Consider the following 15,051-nt stretch of genomic DNA (forward strand, 5'->3'; position numbering starts at 1 on the left):
CGCGGAGACGACGGAGCCATTCCCGAAAAAAGCCGGGATTTTAGGAGTTCTCGAAGCAAATCCCGGCGTTTTCCCCCGAGCTCAGCCCGGCGGATTTTTGGGAAGAGGAAGAAAAGCTCCGGAAGCTCCGGCGGAATTCCTGCCCGGCAGGGTGGGATTCGTTCCCGAATTTTGGCTGGAGCAGGAGCCCCGTTGGGGCTTTTCCATGGGCCACGCATTGGCCTCGTTCCCAAAAGGATTTTTCCCAAAAAATCCGGGAGAAAAATCCTGCTCTGGGAGGAGGCTCGGAGAGCCCAGCGCTGCAGAGGAGCCTCTGGAAAAATCCCTGGGATCCTGGGGATTGTTGGGATGCCCTGGATTCCAAATCCTGGTCCTGATCCCATCCCAAATTCCAGAGGGATGGGAAATCCTGGGAATGGGGATTCCAAATCCCGGCCCTGAGCCCATCCCAAATTCCAAAGGGATGGGAAATCCCAAAAAAGACGCCAAAAATCCCCAAATTTCCCCAAAAAACCCCCAAGAAAATCCCCAAAATCTCAAATCACGGCCCTGATCCCATCCCAAATCCTGGGAATGGGGATCCCAAATCCCGGCCCTGATCCCATCCCACAAATCCTGGGAATGGGGATTCCAAATCCCGGCCCTGAGCCCATCCCAAATCCACAGCGATGGGAAATCCCAAAAAAGACGCCAAAAATCCCCAAATTTCCCCCAAAAAACCCCAAGAAAATCCCCAAAATCTCAAATCCCAGCCCTGAGCCCATCCCAAATCCACAGGGATGGGAAATCCCAAAAAAGACGCCAAAAATCCCCAAATTTCCCCAAAAACCCCCAAGAAAATCCCCAAAATCTCAAATCCCGGCCCTGATCCCATCCCAAATCCACAGGGATGGGAAATCCTGGGAATGGGGATCCCAAATCCCAGCCCTGATCCCATCCCACAAATCCCCAGCGACGAGAAATCCTGGGAATGGCGATCCCAGCCCTGCCCAAGCTTTTCCGGGCGAATATTCCCGAAAATCCCACCCCGAGCACCATTCCCTCGGATCCCGAGGATTCCGAGCTGCCCCCGAATCTCCATCGTTTCCCTGAACTCCGGGAAAACCCGCCGGGATTTTTCCCAGCCGGAATCCACGGAAAAGAGCGCGGAGACGACGGAGCCATTCCCGAAAAAAGCCGGGATTTTAGGAGTTCTCGAGGCAAATCCCGGCGTTTTCCCCCGAGCTCAGCCCGGCGGATTTTTGGGAAGAGGAAGAAAAGCTCCGGAAGCTCCGGCGGAATTCCTGCCCGGCAGGGTGGGATTCGTTCCCGAATTTTGGCTGGAGCAGGAGCTCCGTTGGGGCTTTTCCATGGGCCACGCATTGGCCTCGTTCCCAAAAGGATTTTTCCCAAAAAATCCGGGAGAAAAATCCTGCTCTGGGAGGAGGCTCGGAGAGCCCAGCGCTGCGGAGGAGCCTCTGGAAAAATCCCTGGGATCCTGGGGATTGTTGGGATGCCCTGGATTCCAAATCCTGGTCCTGATCCCATCCCAAATTCCAGAGGGATGGGAAATCCTGGGAATGGGGATTCCAAATCCCGGCCCTGAGCCCATCCCACAAATCCTGGGAATGGGGATTCCAAATCCTGGCCCTGATCCCATCCCAAATTCACAGCAATGGGAAATCGCAAAAAAATCGCCAAAAATCCCCAAATTTCCCCCAAAAACCCCCAAGAAAATCCCCAAAATCTCAAATCACGGCCCTGATCCCACCCCAAATCCTGGGAATGGGATCCCAAATCCCGGCCCTGATCCCATCCCAAATTCACAGCGATGGGAAATCCAAAAAAAATCCCAAAAAAATCCCCCAAAAATCCCCAAAATTCCCCAAAAAATCCCCAAAAAATCCCCCAAAAATCTCCAAAATCTCAAATCCCGGCCCTGAGCCCATCCCAAATCCACAGCGATGGGAAATCCCAAAAAAATCCCCAAAAAATCCCCCAAAATCCCCAAAATCCCAAATCCCAGCCCGGAACCCATCCCAAATCCACAAGGATGGGAAATCCCAAAAAAGACGCCAAAAAATCCCTAAAATTCCCAAAAAATCCCCCAAAATCCCCAAAATCCCAAATCCTGGCCCTGAGCCCATCCCAAATTCACAGGGATGGGAAATCCCAAAAAAGACGCCAAAAATCCCCAAATTTCCCCAAAAAATCCCCAAGAAAATCCCCAAAATCCCAAATCCCGGCCCTGATCCCATCCCAAATTCCAAAGGGATGGGAAATCGCCAAAAAATCCCCAAAAAGTCGCCAAAATTCCCAAAAAATCCCCCAAAATCCCCAAAATCTCAAATCCTGGCCCTGATCCCATCCCAAATCCACAGCAATGGGAAATCCCAAAAAAGACGCCAAAAATCCCCAAATTTCCCCCCAAAACCCCCAAGAAAATCCCCAAAATCTCAAATCCCGGCCCTGATCCCATCCCAAATCCACAGCGATGGGAAATCCCAAAAATATCCAAAAAATCGCCAAAATTCCCAAAAAATCCCCCAAAATCCCCAAAATCCCAAATCCCAGCCCGGAACCCATCTCAAATCCACAGCGATGGGAAATCCCAAAAAAGACGCCAAAAAATCTCCACAAATTCCCAAAAAATCCCCCAAAATCCCCAAAATCCCAAATCCTGGCCCTGAGCCCATCCCAAATTCACAGCGATGGGAAATCCCAAAAAAGACGCCAAAAAATCCCTAAAATTCCCAAAAAATCCCCCAAAATCCCCAAAATCCCAAATCCTGGCCCTGAGCCCATCCCAAATTCACAGCGATGGGAAATCGCAAAAAAATCGCCAAAAATCCCCAAATTTCCCCAAAAAAACCCCAAGAAAACCCCCAAAATCTCAAATCCCAGCCCTGATCCCATCCCGAAATCCACAGCGATGGGAAATCCCAAAAAAGTCGCCAAAAATCCCCAAATTTCCCCCCAAAATTCCCCAAAATCTCAAATCACGGCCCTGATCCCACCCCAAATCCTGGGAATGGGGATCCCAAATCCCGGCCCTGAGCCCATCCCAAATTCCACAGGGATGGGAAATCCTGGGAATGGGGATCCCAAATCCCGGCCCTGAACCCAAATCTTGGGAATGGGGATCACAAATCCCAGCCCTGAGCCCATCCCAAATCCACAGGGATGGGAAATCCTGGGAATGGGGATCCCAAATCCCGGCCCTGAGCCCATCCCACCCCCCCAGCGATGGCGATTCCAGCCGGGAATGGCCGCTCCAGCCCGGAATTCCAGCCCGTGCAGCCCTTTCCAGGGCGATATTCCCGAAAATCCCAGCCCGAGGCCGCTCCCTCTGCTCCTGTCCCTGTTCCCTGCCAGCAGATCCCGCCCTGGATCCCTCCTGGATCCCTTCGATCCCACTTTTTTCTCTGGGATCAGCTCTCCCAGCTGCTCCAGGCCTTTCTCAGCTCCAAATCCGCGCGATCCATGAGAAAAAATTCCAGGAATTCCGTTGGATTCCTACCTCCTCATCGGAGCTGTCTTCCTCGTACTCATCCCGGAGAAGCAAATCCCGCTCTCCTTCCAACGGGGAATCGTCTTCCAAGGTTTTCCTCTTCCCGGGAATTCCTTGGATCTGGGAAAAAATGGGAAAAAATCCAGCTCAGGAAGATGCTATCCCGAAAAAAAAAAAATCCGGGAATGTTCGGTTGCAAGGGAAGGAGGCCAGGAATAGCAGGCTGGAAGGATGGGAGGGAATGGGATGGGAAAATTGGGAATTCTGCGCCTCAGATCGCAGCTGGAATCCGGGATGAGCTGGGAATGAGCCGGGAATGAGCTGGGAATGAGCCGGGAATGAGCCGGGAATGAGCCGGGAATGAGCCGGGAATGAGCCGGGAATGAGCCGGGGAATTCCAGGAGAGCCCCGAGCCCCTTCCAGGGCCTTTTCCAGAGGTTTTTCCAGCAGAGCTGGAGAGGGCCTTGGCATAAAGGCTGCAGGGGCAGGAGCCTGGGGGGTTTAGGGAATTTTGGGGAGTTTTTAGGGAATTTTGGGCGGTTTTAGGGAATTTTGGGGGGGTTTTAGGGAATTTTTATGGGTCCTTTTAGGGAATTTTGGGGGGGTTTTTAGGGAATTTTTATGGGTCCTTTTAGGGAATTTTAAGGGGTTTTTAGGGAATTTTTAGAGGTTTTTTAGGGAATTTTAAGGGGTTTTTGGGAATTTTTATGGGTCCTTTTAGGGAATTTTCAGGGTTTTTTGGGGAATTTTCAGAGGTTTTTAGGGAATTTTTATGGGTCCTTTTAGGGAAATTTGAGGGGTTTTTAAGGGAATTTTGAGGGGGTTTTTTAGGGAATTTTGAGGGGTTTTTTTGGGGAATTTTGAGGGGTTTTTAGGGAATTTTTATGGGTCCTTTTAGGGAAATTTGAGGGGTTTTTTAAGGGAATTTTGAGGGGTTTTTAGGGAATTTTTAGGGGTTTTTAGGGAATTTTGAGGGGTTTTTTTAGGGAATTTTCAGGGTCTTTTTCAGGGCATTTTGAGGGGTTTTTTAGGGAATTTTCAGGGGTTTTTAGGGAATTTTGAGGGGTTTTTTGGGGAATTTTGAGGGGTTTTTAGGGAATTTTGAGGGGTTTTAGGGAATTTTCAGGGGTTTTTTGAGGAATTTTGAGGGAGTTTTAGGGAATTTTGAGGGGTTTTTTTAGGAAAATTTCAGGGGTTTTTAGGGAATTTTCAGAGGTTTTTTAGGGAATTTGGAGAGGTTTTTAGGGAATTTTGAGAGTTTTATTAGGGAATTTTCAGGGGTCCTTTTAGGGAATTTTCAGGGGTTTTTTTAGGGAATTTTCAGAGGTTTTTTAGGGAATTTTCAGGGGTTTTTTTAGGGAATTTTCAGGGTTTTTAGGGAATTTTCAGGGTCTTTTTCAGGGCATTTAGAGGGGTTTTTTAGGGAATTTTTAGGGGTCCTTTCAGGGAATTTTCAGAGGTTTTTAGGGAATTTTTATGGGTCCTTTTAGGGAATATTGAGAGGTTTTTTAAGGGAATTTTGAGGGAATTTTTAGGTGGTTTTTTAGGGAATTTTCAGGGGTGTTTAGGGAATTTTTAGGAGTCCTTTTAGGGAATTTTGAGGGGTTTTTAGGAAATTTTCAGAAGTTCTTTTGGGAATTTTGAGGAGTTTTTAGGGAATTTTGAGGGGTTTTTTAGGGAATTTTGAGGGAGTTTTAGGGAATTTTGAGGGGTTTTTTAGGAAAATTTCAGGGGTTTTTAGGGAATTTTCAGAGGTTTTTTAGGGAATTTGGAGGGGGTTTTAGGGAATTTATTCAGAGTTTTATTAGGGAATTTTCAGAGGTCCTTTTAGGGAATTTTCAGGGTTTTATTTAGGGAATTTTCAGGGGTTTTTTAGGGAATTTTTATGGGTCCTTTTAGGGAATATTGAGAGGTTTTTTAAGGGAATTTTGAGGGGTTTTTTAGGGCCAAACTGACCCAAACTGACCCAAACTGGGCCAGACTGAGCCAAACTGGGCCAAACTGGGCCAAAGTGGCCCAGACTGGGCCAAACCGATCCAAACTGAGCCAAACTGAGCCAAACTGAGCCAAACTGAGCCAAACCGGCCCAGACTGACCCAAACTGATCCAAACCGACCCAAACTGACCCAAACTGAGCCAAACTGACCCAAACCGACCCAAACTGACCCAAACCAACCCAAACTGATCCAAACCCACCCAAACCCACCCAAACCGACCCAAACTGACCCAAACCGACCCAAAACTGATCCAAACTGACCCCAACGGACCCCAACTGACCGAAACCCACCCAAACTGACCCAAACCGAGCCAAACTGACCCAAACTGACCCAAACCCACCCAAACCGACCCAAACTGACCCAAATTGATCCAAACCGGCCCAAACTGACCCAAACCGACCCAAACTGACCCAAACTGACCCAAACTGACCCAGTCCCACCCAAACTGACCCAAACTGACCCAAACTGATCCAAACCGACCCAAACTGACCCAAACTGACCCAAACCGACCCAAACCGGCCCAAACTGACCCCAAACTGATCCAAACCGAGCCAAACCAATCCAAACTGACCCAAACCCACCCAAACTGACCCAAACTGACCCAAACTGATCCAAACCGGCCCAAACTGACCCAAACCGACCCAAACTGACCCAAACTGACCCAAACCCACCCAAACCCACCCAAACTGACCCAAACTGACCCAAACCGACCCAAACCGACCCAAACCGACCCCAAACCGACCCCAAACCGACCCAAACCGACCCAAACCGACCCAAACCGACCCCAACTGACCCAAATCGACCCAAACTGACCCAAACTGACCCCAAACTGACCCCAACTGACCCAAACCCACCCAAACTGACCCAAACCCACCCAAACTGACCCAAACCCACCCAAACTGACCCAAACTGACCCAAACTGACCCAAATGAGTCCTTTCAGGGAATATTGAGAGGTTTTTTAAGGGAATTTTGTGGGGTTTTTTAGGGCCAAACTGGGCCAGACTGAGCCAGACTGGGCCAGACTGACCCAAACTGGGCCAAACTGGGCGAGATTGAGCCAAACTGGGCCAAACTGGGCCAAACTGGGCCAAAGTGGGCCAAAGTGGGCCAAACCGATCCAAACCGACCCAAACTGAGCCAAACTGGGCCAGACTGGGCCAAACTGGGCCAAACTGGGCCAAACTGGGCCAGACTGAGCCAAACTGGGCCAAACTGGGCCAAACTGGGCCAAACTGGGCCAGACTGGCCCAAACTGGGCCAAAGTGGGCCAAACTGGGCCAGACTGAGCCAAACTGAGCCAAACTGACCCAATCCCACCCAAACTGACCCAAACTGGGGCAGACTGATCCAAACTGGGCCAGACTGACCCAAACCGACCCAAACCGACCCAATCCCACCCAAACCGACCCAATCCCACCCAAACCGACCCAAACCGACCCAGACTGACCCAAACTGACCCAAACTGACCCAATCCCACCCAAACCCACCCAAACCCACCCAAACCGGCCCAGACTGATCTGGCCGCCCCCCAATTCCCAAATCCCCTTTTTTTCTGGGATAACCCCACCCCCAGCTCCGAGCCCGTGTGGGCGCCGGCACCGCTCCGGAACTTTCCTTTGGAAAAATACAAAAACCCCTTCTCCCCCCTCCCCTCCCCCCCCCTTTTCCGGAGCCCCCCTCGGAGCGGGATCGGCTTCGGGGCCGGATTTTTTTGGGAATGATTGTTAAAGCAGCTCCAGGCAAACGTTCCCGGCGGGAGCCAGCCCGGGCCAGACTGGGCCAAAGTGGGCCAAAGTGGGCCAAACTGGGCTAAACTGGGCTAAACTGGGCTAAACTGGGCCAAAGTGGGCGAGATTGGGCCAAACTGATCCAAACTGAGCCAAACTGGGCCAAACGGGGCCAAAGTGGGCTAAACTAGGCCAAACTGGGCCAAACTGAGCCAAAGTGGGCTAAACTGGGCTAAACTGGGCCAGACTGGGCCAAAGTGGGCCAGACTGAGCCAAAGTGGGCCAGACTGAGCCAAAGTGGGCCAAAGTGGGTTAAACTGGGCCAAACTGGGCTAAACTGGGCCAGACTGGGCCAAAGTGGTCCAGACTGAGCCAAACTGATCCAAACTGACCCAAACTGGGCCAAACTGAGCCAGACTGGGCCAGACTGGGCCAAAGTGGGCCAAACTGGGCCAAACTGATCCGAACCGACCCAAACTGGGCCAAACTGGGCCAAACTGAGCCAGACTGAGCCAGACTGACCCAAACTGACCCAAACTGATCCAAACCGGCCCAAACTGACTCAAACCGACCCAAACTGGGCCAAACTGAGCCAGACTGAGCCCAAACTGACCCAAACCGACCCAAACCGACCCAAACTGACCCAAACCGACCCAAACCGACTCAAACCGACCCAAACCGATCCAAACCGACCCAAACCGATCCAAACCGACCCAAACCGACCCAAACCGATCCAAACTGACCCAAACCGACCCAAACCCACCCAAACCGACCCAAACCGACCCAAACCGGCCCAAACCGACCCAAACTGACCCAAACCGGCCCAGACTGATCTGGCCGCCCCCCAATTCCCAAATCCCCTTTTTTTCTGGGATAACCCCACCCCCAGCTCCGAGCCCGTGTGGGCGCCGGCACCGCTCCGGAACTTTCCTTTGGAAAAATACAAAAACCCCTTCTCCCCCCTCCCCTCCCCCCCCCTTTTCCGGAGCCCCCCTCGGAGCGGGATCGGCTTCGGGGCCGGATTTTTTGGGAATGATTGTTAAAGCAGCTCCAGGCAAACGTTCCCGGCGGGAGCCAGCCCGGGCCAGACTGGGCCAAAGTGGGCTAAAGTGGGCCAAAGTGGGCCAAACTGGGCTAAACTGGGCCAAACTGAGCCAGACTGAGCCAAACCGACCCAAACCGACCCAAACCGACCCAAACCGACCCCAAACTGACCCAAACCGACCCAAACCGACCCAAACCGACCCAAACTGACCCAATCCCACCCAAACCGACCCAAACCGACCCAAACCGACCCAAACTGACCCAAACCCACCCAAACCGGCCCAGACTGATCTGGCCGCCCCCCAATTCCCAAATCCCCTTTTTTTCTGAGATAACCCCACCCCCAGCTCCGAGCCCGTGTGGGCGCCGGCACCGCTCCGGAACTTTCCTTTGGAAAAATACAAAAACCCCTTCTCCCCCCTCCCCTCCCCCCCCCCTTTTCCGGAGCCCCCCTCGGAGCGGGATCGGCTTCGGGGCCGGATTTTTTTTGGGAATGATTGTTAAAGCAGCTCCAGGCAAACGTTCCCGGCGGGAGCCAGCCCGGGCCAGACTGGGCCAAACTGGGCCAAAGTGGGCTAAACTGGGCCAAAGTGGGCTAAAGTGGGCTAAACTGGGCTAAACTGGGCCAAACTGGGCCAAAGTGGGCCAAAGTGGGCTAAACTGGGCTAAACTGGGCCAAACTGGGCCAAAGTGGGCTAAACTGGGCCAAAGTGGGCCAAAGTGGGCCAAAGTGGGCTAAACTGGGCTAAACTGGGCCAAACTGGGCCAAAGTGGGCCAAACTGGGCCAAACTGGGCCAAACTGGGCCAAACTGGGCGAGATTGGGCCAAACTGATCCAAACTGAGCCAAACTGGGCCAAAGTGGGCCAAAGTGGGCCAAACTGGGCCAGACTGAGCCAAACTGGGCCAGACTGAGCCAAACTGGGCGAGATTGAGCCAAACTGGGCCAGACTGAGCCAAACTGATCCAAACCGACCCAAACGCACCCAAATTGACCCAAATTGACCCAAACCGACCCAAACCGGCCCAAATCCACCCAAACTGACCCAAACCAACCCAAACTGGCCCAAACTGAGCCAAACTGGGCCAAACAGGGCCAGACTGAGCCAAACTGACCCCAACTGACCCAAATCCACCCAAACTGACCCAAACTGGCCCAAACCAACCCAAACTGACCCCAAACCGACCCAAACCGACCCAAACAGACCCAAACCGACCCAATCCCACCCAAACCGACCCAAACCGGCCCAAACCGACCCAAACCGGCCCAAACCGACCCAAACTGACCCAAACTGACCCAAACTGACCCAATCCGACCCAAACTGACCCAAACTGACCCAAACCGACCCAAATCGACCCAAACCCACCCAAACCGACCCAAACTGACCCAATCCCACCCAAACTGACCCAAACCGACCCAAACCGATCCAAACTGACCCAAACCCACCCAAACCCACCCAAACCGGCCCAGACTGATCTGGCCGCCCCCCAATTCCCAAATCCCCTTTTTTTCTGGGATAACCCCACCCCCAGCTCCGAGCCCGTGTGGGCGCCGGCACCGCTCCGGAACTTTCCTTTGGAAAAATACAAAAACCCCTTCTCCCCCCTCCCCTCCCCCCCCCTTTTCCGGAGCCCCCCTCGGAGCGGGATCGGCTTCGGGGCCGGATTTTTTTGGGAATGATTGTTAAAGCAGCTCCAGGCAAACGTTCCCGGCGGGAGCCGTAAAATCCGCACCGGGTGGGATCGGGCCGGCAAATCCCGGCCGGCAAAGGGATGGGATTACCGGGCAAACAAAGGCCGCCCTTCCACGGAGCCGGGGCTTTTCCGCAGGGAGCTCTGGATAAGTTTTTTCCCAGGTTTTTGGCGCTGGGATGGGGCTGGAGTTGGGTTTCCCCCTTTCCCTTCGTTCTTCCCCCCCCCCCCCCCCTTCCCGTGAGCGGGGGCCGGGAAGGATCCGGAGGGGCCGGATCGGGAGCGTTGCCGGCTTTGCTGGCCCGGTTTGGGGTGGGTTTGGGTGGGTTTGGGTGGGTTTGGGTGGGTTTGGGTGGGTTTGAGGTGGGTTTGGGTGCATTTCGGTCAGTTTGGGTGGGTTTGGGTGGGTTTGGGTCGGTTTGAGGTCGGTTTGGGTCAGTTTGGGTCGGTTTGGGTCAGTTTGGGTCAGTCTGGGCCGGTTTGGGTCAGTTCGGGTCGGTTTGGGTCAGTTTGGATCAGTTTGGGTGGGTTTGGGTCAGTTTGGGTGGGTTTGGGTGGGTTTGGGTCGGTCTGGGGTCAGTTTGGGTGGGTTTGGGTCAGTTTGAGGTCGGTTTGGGTCGGTTTGGGGCAGTTTGGGTCAGTTTGGGTGCGTTTGGGTCAGTTTGAGGTCGGTTTGGGTCAGTTTGGGTCAGTTTGGGTCAGTCTGGGTCAGTCTGGGTTGGTTTGGGTCAGTTTGGGTGGGTTTGGGTCAGTTTGGGTCAGTTTGAGGTCGGTTTGGGTCGGTTTGGGTCGCTTTGGGTGGGTTTGGGGCCAGTTTGGGTCCGTTTCGGTCGGTTTGGGTCAGTTTGGGTCAGTTTGGGTGGGTTTGGGTCAGTTTGAGGTCGGTTTGGGTCGGTTTGGGGTCAGTTTGGGTCGCTTTGGGGCCGGTTTGGGTCCGTTTCGGTCGGTTTGGGTGGGTTTGGGTCAGTTTGAGTCGGTTTGGGGCAGTTTGGGTCAGTTTGGGTCAGTTTGGGGTCAGTTTGGGTCAGTTTGGGTGGGTTTGGGTCAGTTTGGGTCGGTTTGGGGTCAGTTTGGGTCGGTTTGGGTCAGTTTGGGTGGGTTTGGGTCGGTTTGGGTCGGTTTGGGTCAGTTTGAGGTCGGTTTGGGTCGGTTTGGGTCGGTTTGGGTCAGTTTGGGTCAGTTTGGGTCCGTTTGGGTCGGTCTGGGGTCGGTCTGGGGTCAGTTTGGGTGGGATTGGGTCAGTTTGGGTCATTTTGGGTCAGTTTGGGTCAGTCTGGGTCAGTTTGGATCAGTTTGGGGTCGGTTTGGGTGGGATTGGGTCAGTTTGGGTCGGTTTGGGTCGGTCTGGGGTCAGTTTGGGTGGGTTTGGGTCAGTTTGGGTCGGTTTGGGTCGGTTTGGGTGGGTTTGGGTCGGTTTGGGTGGGTTTGGGTCAGTTGGGGTCAGTTTGGGTGGGATTGGGTCAGTTTGGGTCGGTTTGGGTCGGTTTGGGTGGGTTTGGGTCGGTTTGGGTCGGTTTGGGTGGGTTTGGGTCAGTTTGGGTCAGTTTGAGGTCGGTTTGGGTCGGTTTGGGTCGGTTTGGGTCAGTTTGGGTCAGTTTGGGTCAGTCTGGGTCAGTCTGGGTTGGTTTGGGTCAGTTTGGGTGGGTTTGGGTCAGTTTGGGTCGGTCTGGGGTCAGTTTGGGTCGGTCTGGGGTCAGTTTGGGTCAGTTTGAGGTCGGTTTGGGTCAGTTTGGGTCAGTTTGAGGTCAGTTTGGGTCAGTTTGGGTCAGTTTGGGGTCGGTTTGGGGTCGGTTTGGGTCGGTTTGGGTGGGTTTGGGTCAGTTTGGGTGGGTTTGGGTCAGTTTGGGTGGGTTTGCGTGGGTTTGGGTCAGTTTGGGTGGGTTTGGGTCAGTTTGGGTGGGTTTGGGTCAGTTTGGGTGCGTTTGGGTCGGTTTGGGTCGGTTTGGGTCAGTTTGGGTCGGTTTGAGTCAGTTTGGGTCGGTTTGGGTCGGTCTGGGGTCAGTTTGGGGTCAGATTGGGTGGGATTGGGTCAGTTTGGGTCGGTCTGGGGTCAGTTTGGGTGGGTTTGGGTCAGTTTGGGTCGGTTTGGGTCAGTTGGGGTCAGTTTGGGTGGGATTGGGTCAGTTTGGGTCAGTTTGGGTGGGTTTGGGTGGGTTTGGGTCGGTTTGGGTCACTCTGGCCCAGTTTGGATCAGTTTGGATCCGTCTGGCCCAGTTTGGCTCAGTCTGGCCCATTTTGGGTCAGTTTGGGTGGGTTTGGGGTCGGTTCGGGTCACTCTGGCCCAGTCTGGCCCACTTTGGATCAGTTTGGGTCAGTTTGGCTCAGTCTGGCCCAGTTTGGGTCAGGTTGGGTCAGTTTGGGGTCAGTTTGGGTCGGTTTGGGTCAGTTTGGGTCGGTTTGGGGTCGGTTTGGGTCGGTTTGGGGTCGGTTTGGGTCGGTTTGGGTCAGTTTGGGTGGGTTTGGGCCACTTTGAGGTCGGTTTGGGTCGGTTTGGGTCGGTTTGGGTCAGTTTGGGTTGGTTTGGGTCGGTTTGGGTCGGTTTGGGTGGGTTTGGGTCAGTTTGGGTGGGTTTGGGTCAGTTTGGGTCGGTCTGGGGTCAGTTTGGGTGGGTTTGGGTCAGTTTGGGTCAGTTTGAGGTCGGTTTGGGTCAGTTTGGGTCAGTTTGGGTCAGTTTGGGTCAGTCTGGGTCAGTCTGGGTTGGTTTGGGTCAGTTTGGATCAGTTTGGGTCAGTTTGGGTCAGTTTGGGTCAGTTTGAGGTCGGTTTGGGTCGCTTTGGGTGGGTTTGGGGCCGGTTTGGGTCCGTTTCGGTCGGTTTGGGTCAGTTTGGGTCAGTTTGGGTCAGTTTGAGGTCGGTTTGGGTGGGTTTGGGTCAGTTTGGGTCAGTTTGGGGTCGGTTTGGGTCAGTTTGGGTGGGTTTGGGTCGGTTTGGGTGCGTTTGGGTCGGTTTGGGTCGGTTTGGGTCGGTTTGGGTCGGTTTGGGTCAGTTTGGGTCAGTTTGGGTGGGTTTGGATCAGTTTGGGTCGGTCTGGGGTCAGTTTGGGTCGGTTTGGGTCGGTTTGGGTCGGTTTGGGTGGGTTTGGGTGGGTTTGGGTGGGTTTGGGTCAGTTTGGGTGGGTTTGGGTCGGTTTGGGTCGGTCTGGGGTCAGTTTGGGTTGGTTTGGGTCAGTTGGGGTCGGTTTGGGTGGGTTTGGATCAGTTTGGGTCGGTTTGGGTGGGTTTGGGTCAGTTTGGGTGGGATTGGGTCGGTTTGGGTCAGTTTGGGTCGGTTTGGGGTCAGTTTGGGTGGGATTGGGTCAGTTTGGGTCAGTTTGGGTCGGATTGGGTCGGTTTGGGTCGGTCTGGGGTCAGTTTGGGTGGGACTGGGTCAGTTTGGGGTCAGTTTGGGTGGGTTTGGGTCGGTTTGGGTCACTCTGGCCCAGTTTGGATCAGTTTGGCTCAGTCTGGCCCATTTTGGGTCAGTTTGGGTGGGTTTGGGTGGGTTTGGGTCGGTTTGGGTCACTCTGGCCCAGTTTGGATCAGTTTGGATCCGTCTGGCCCAGTCTGGCCCACTTTGGATCAGTTTGGGTCAGTTTGGCTCAGTCTGGCCCAGTTTGGGTCAGGTTGGGTCAGTTTGGGGTCAGTTTGGGTCGGTTTGGGTCGGTTTGGGTCGGTTTGGGGTCGGTTTGGGTCGGTTTGGGTCAGTTTGGGTGCGTTTGGGTCAGTTTGAGGTCGGTTTGGGTCGGTTTGGGTCGGTTTGGGTGCGTTTGGGTGCGTTTGGGTCGGTTTGGATCGGTTTGGGTGGGTTTGGGTCAGTTTGGGTGGGTTTGGGTCAGTTTGGGTCGGTCTGGGGTCAGTTTGGGTGGGTTTGGGTCAGTTTGGGTGGGTTTGAGGTCGGTTTGGGTCAGTTTGGGTCAGTTTGGGTCAGTTTGGGTCAGTCTGGGTCAGTCTGGGTCAGTCTGGGTCAGTCTGGGTCAGTTTGGATCAGTTTGGGTCAGTTTGGGTCAGTTTGGGGTCGGTTTGGGTCGGTTTGGGTGCGTTTGGGTCCGTTTGAGGTCGGTTTGGGTCGGTTTGGGTGCGTTTGGGTGCGTTTGGGTCAGTTTGGGTTGGTTTGGGTCGGTTTGGGTGCGTTTGGGTGCGTTTGGGTCAGTTTGGGTTGGTTTGGGTCGGTTTGGGTCAGTTTGGGTCAGTTTGGGTCAGTTTGGGTCAGTTTGGGTCAGTTTGGGTCGGTCTGGGGTCAGTTTGGGTCGGTTTGGATCAGTTTGGGTCGGTTTGGGTGGGTTTGGGTCGGTTTGGGTGAGATTGGGTCGGTTTGGGTCGGTCTGGGGTCAGTTTGGGTGGGATTGGGTCGGTTTGGGTCAGTTTGGGGTCAGTTTGGGTGGGATTGGGTCAGTTTGGGTCGGTTTGGGTCGGATTGGGTCGGTTTGGGTCGGTCTGGGGTCAGTTTGGGTGGGACTGGGTCAGTTTGGGGTCAGTTTGGGTGGGTTTGGGTCGGTTTGGGTCACTCTGGCCCAGTCTGGCCCACTTTGGATCAGTTTCGCTTAGTCTGGCCCAGTTTGGGTCAGGTTGGGTCAGTTTGGGTCGGTTTGGGGTCGGTTTGGGTCAGTTTGGGTGGGTTTGGGTCGGTTTGGGTGGGTTTGGGTCGGTTTGGGTCGGTTTGGGTCGGTCTGGGGTCAGTTTGGGTCGGTTTGGGTGGGATTGGGTCAGTTTGGGTCGGTTTGGGTCAGTTGGGGTCAGTTTGGCGTCAGTTTGGGTGCGTTTGGATCAGTTTGGGTGGGTTTGGGTCAGTTTGAGGTTGGTTTGGGTCGGTTTGCGTCAGTTTGGGTGGGTTTGGGTGGGTTTGGGTCGGTTTGGGTCAGTTTCGGCCAGTTCGGATGAGTTTGGGCCAGTCTGGGCCAGTCTGTAAAACCGAGCTGCTTTTCCATAAAAATCTGATTTTCCACAGAAAAACCCCCCCGGCTTTCCCACAATAAATCTCAGCTTTTCCATAAAAACCCGGCTTTTCCTTAAAAAATCCCACTTTTCCATGAAAAAATCCCAACTTTTCCTTAAAATAAATCAGCTTTTCCATGAAAAAATTCCAGCTTTTCTACAATAAATCTCGGCTTTTCCATAAAATCCCG

At 53.7% G+C, this 15,051-nt stretch overlaps 1 protein-coding gene across 1 annotated transcript in view; it reads right to left on the reverse strand.

Annotated features, from left to right (window-relative positions):
* The window catches only part of BOP1 (BOP1 ribosomal biogenesis factor), a 132,225-nt gene that overhangs the window by 85,065 nt on the left and 32,109 nt on the right, over positions 1 to 15,051 (reverse strand). Inside the window, exon 3 of the mRNA XM_082284760.1 lies at positions 3,500 to 3,610. Coding sequence (XP_082140886.1) covers positions 3,500 to 3,610 — 111 coding nt within the window. The remainder of the gene's footprint in view (positions 1 to 3,499; positions 3,611 to 15,051) is intronic.

This window comes from Coloeus monedula (genome assembly GCF_965178545.1).
Source record: "Coloeus monedula genome assembly, chromosome: 1".
NCBI classification, from domain to species: Eukaryota; Metazoa; Chordata; class Aves; order Passeriformes; family Corvidae; genus Coloeus; species Coloeus monedula.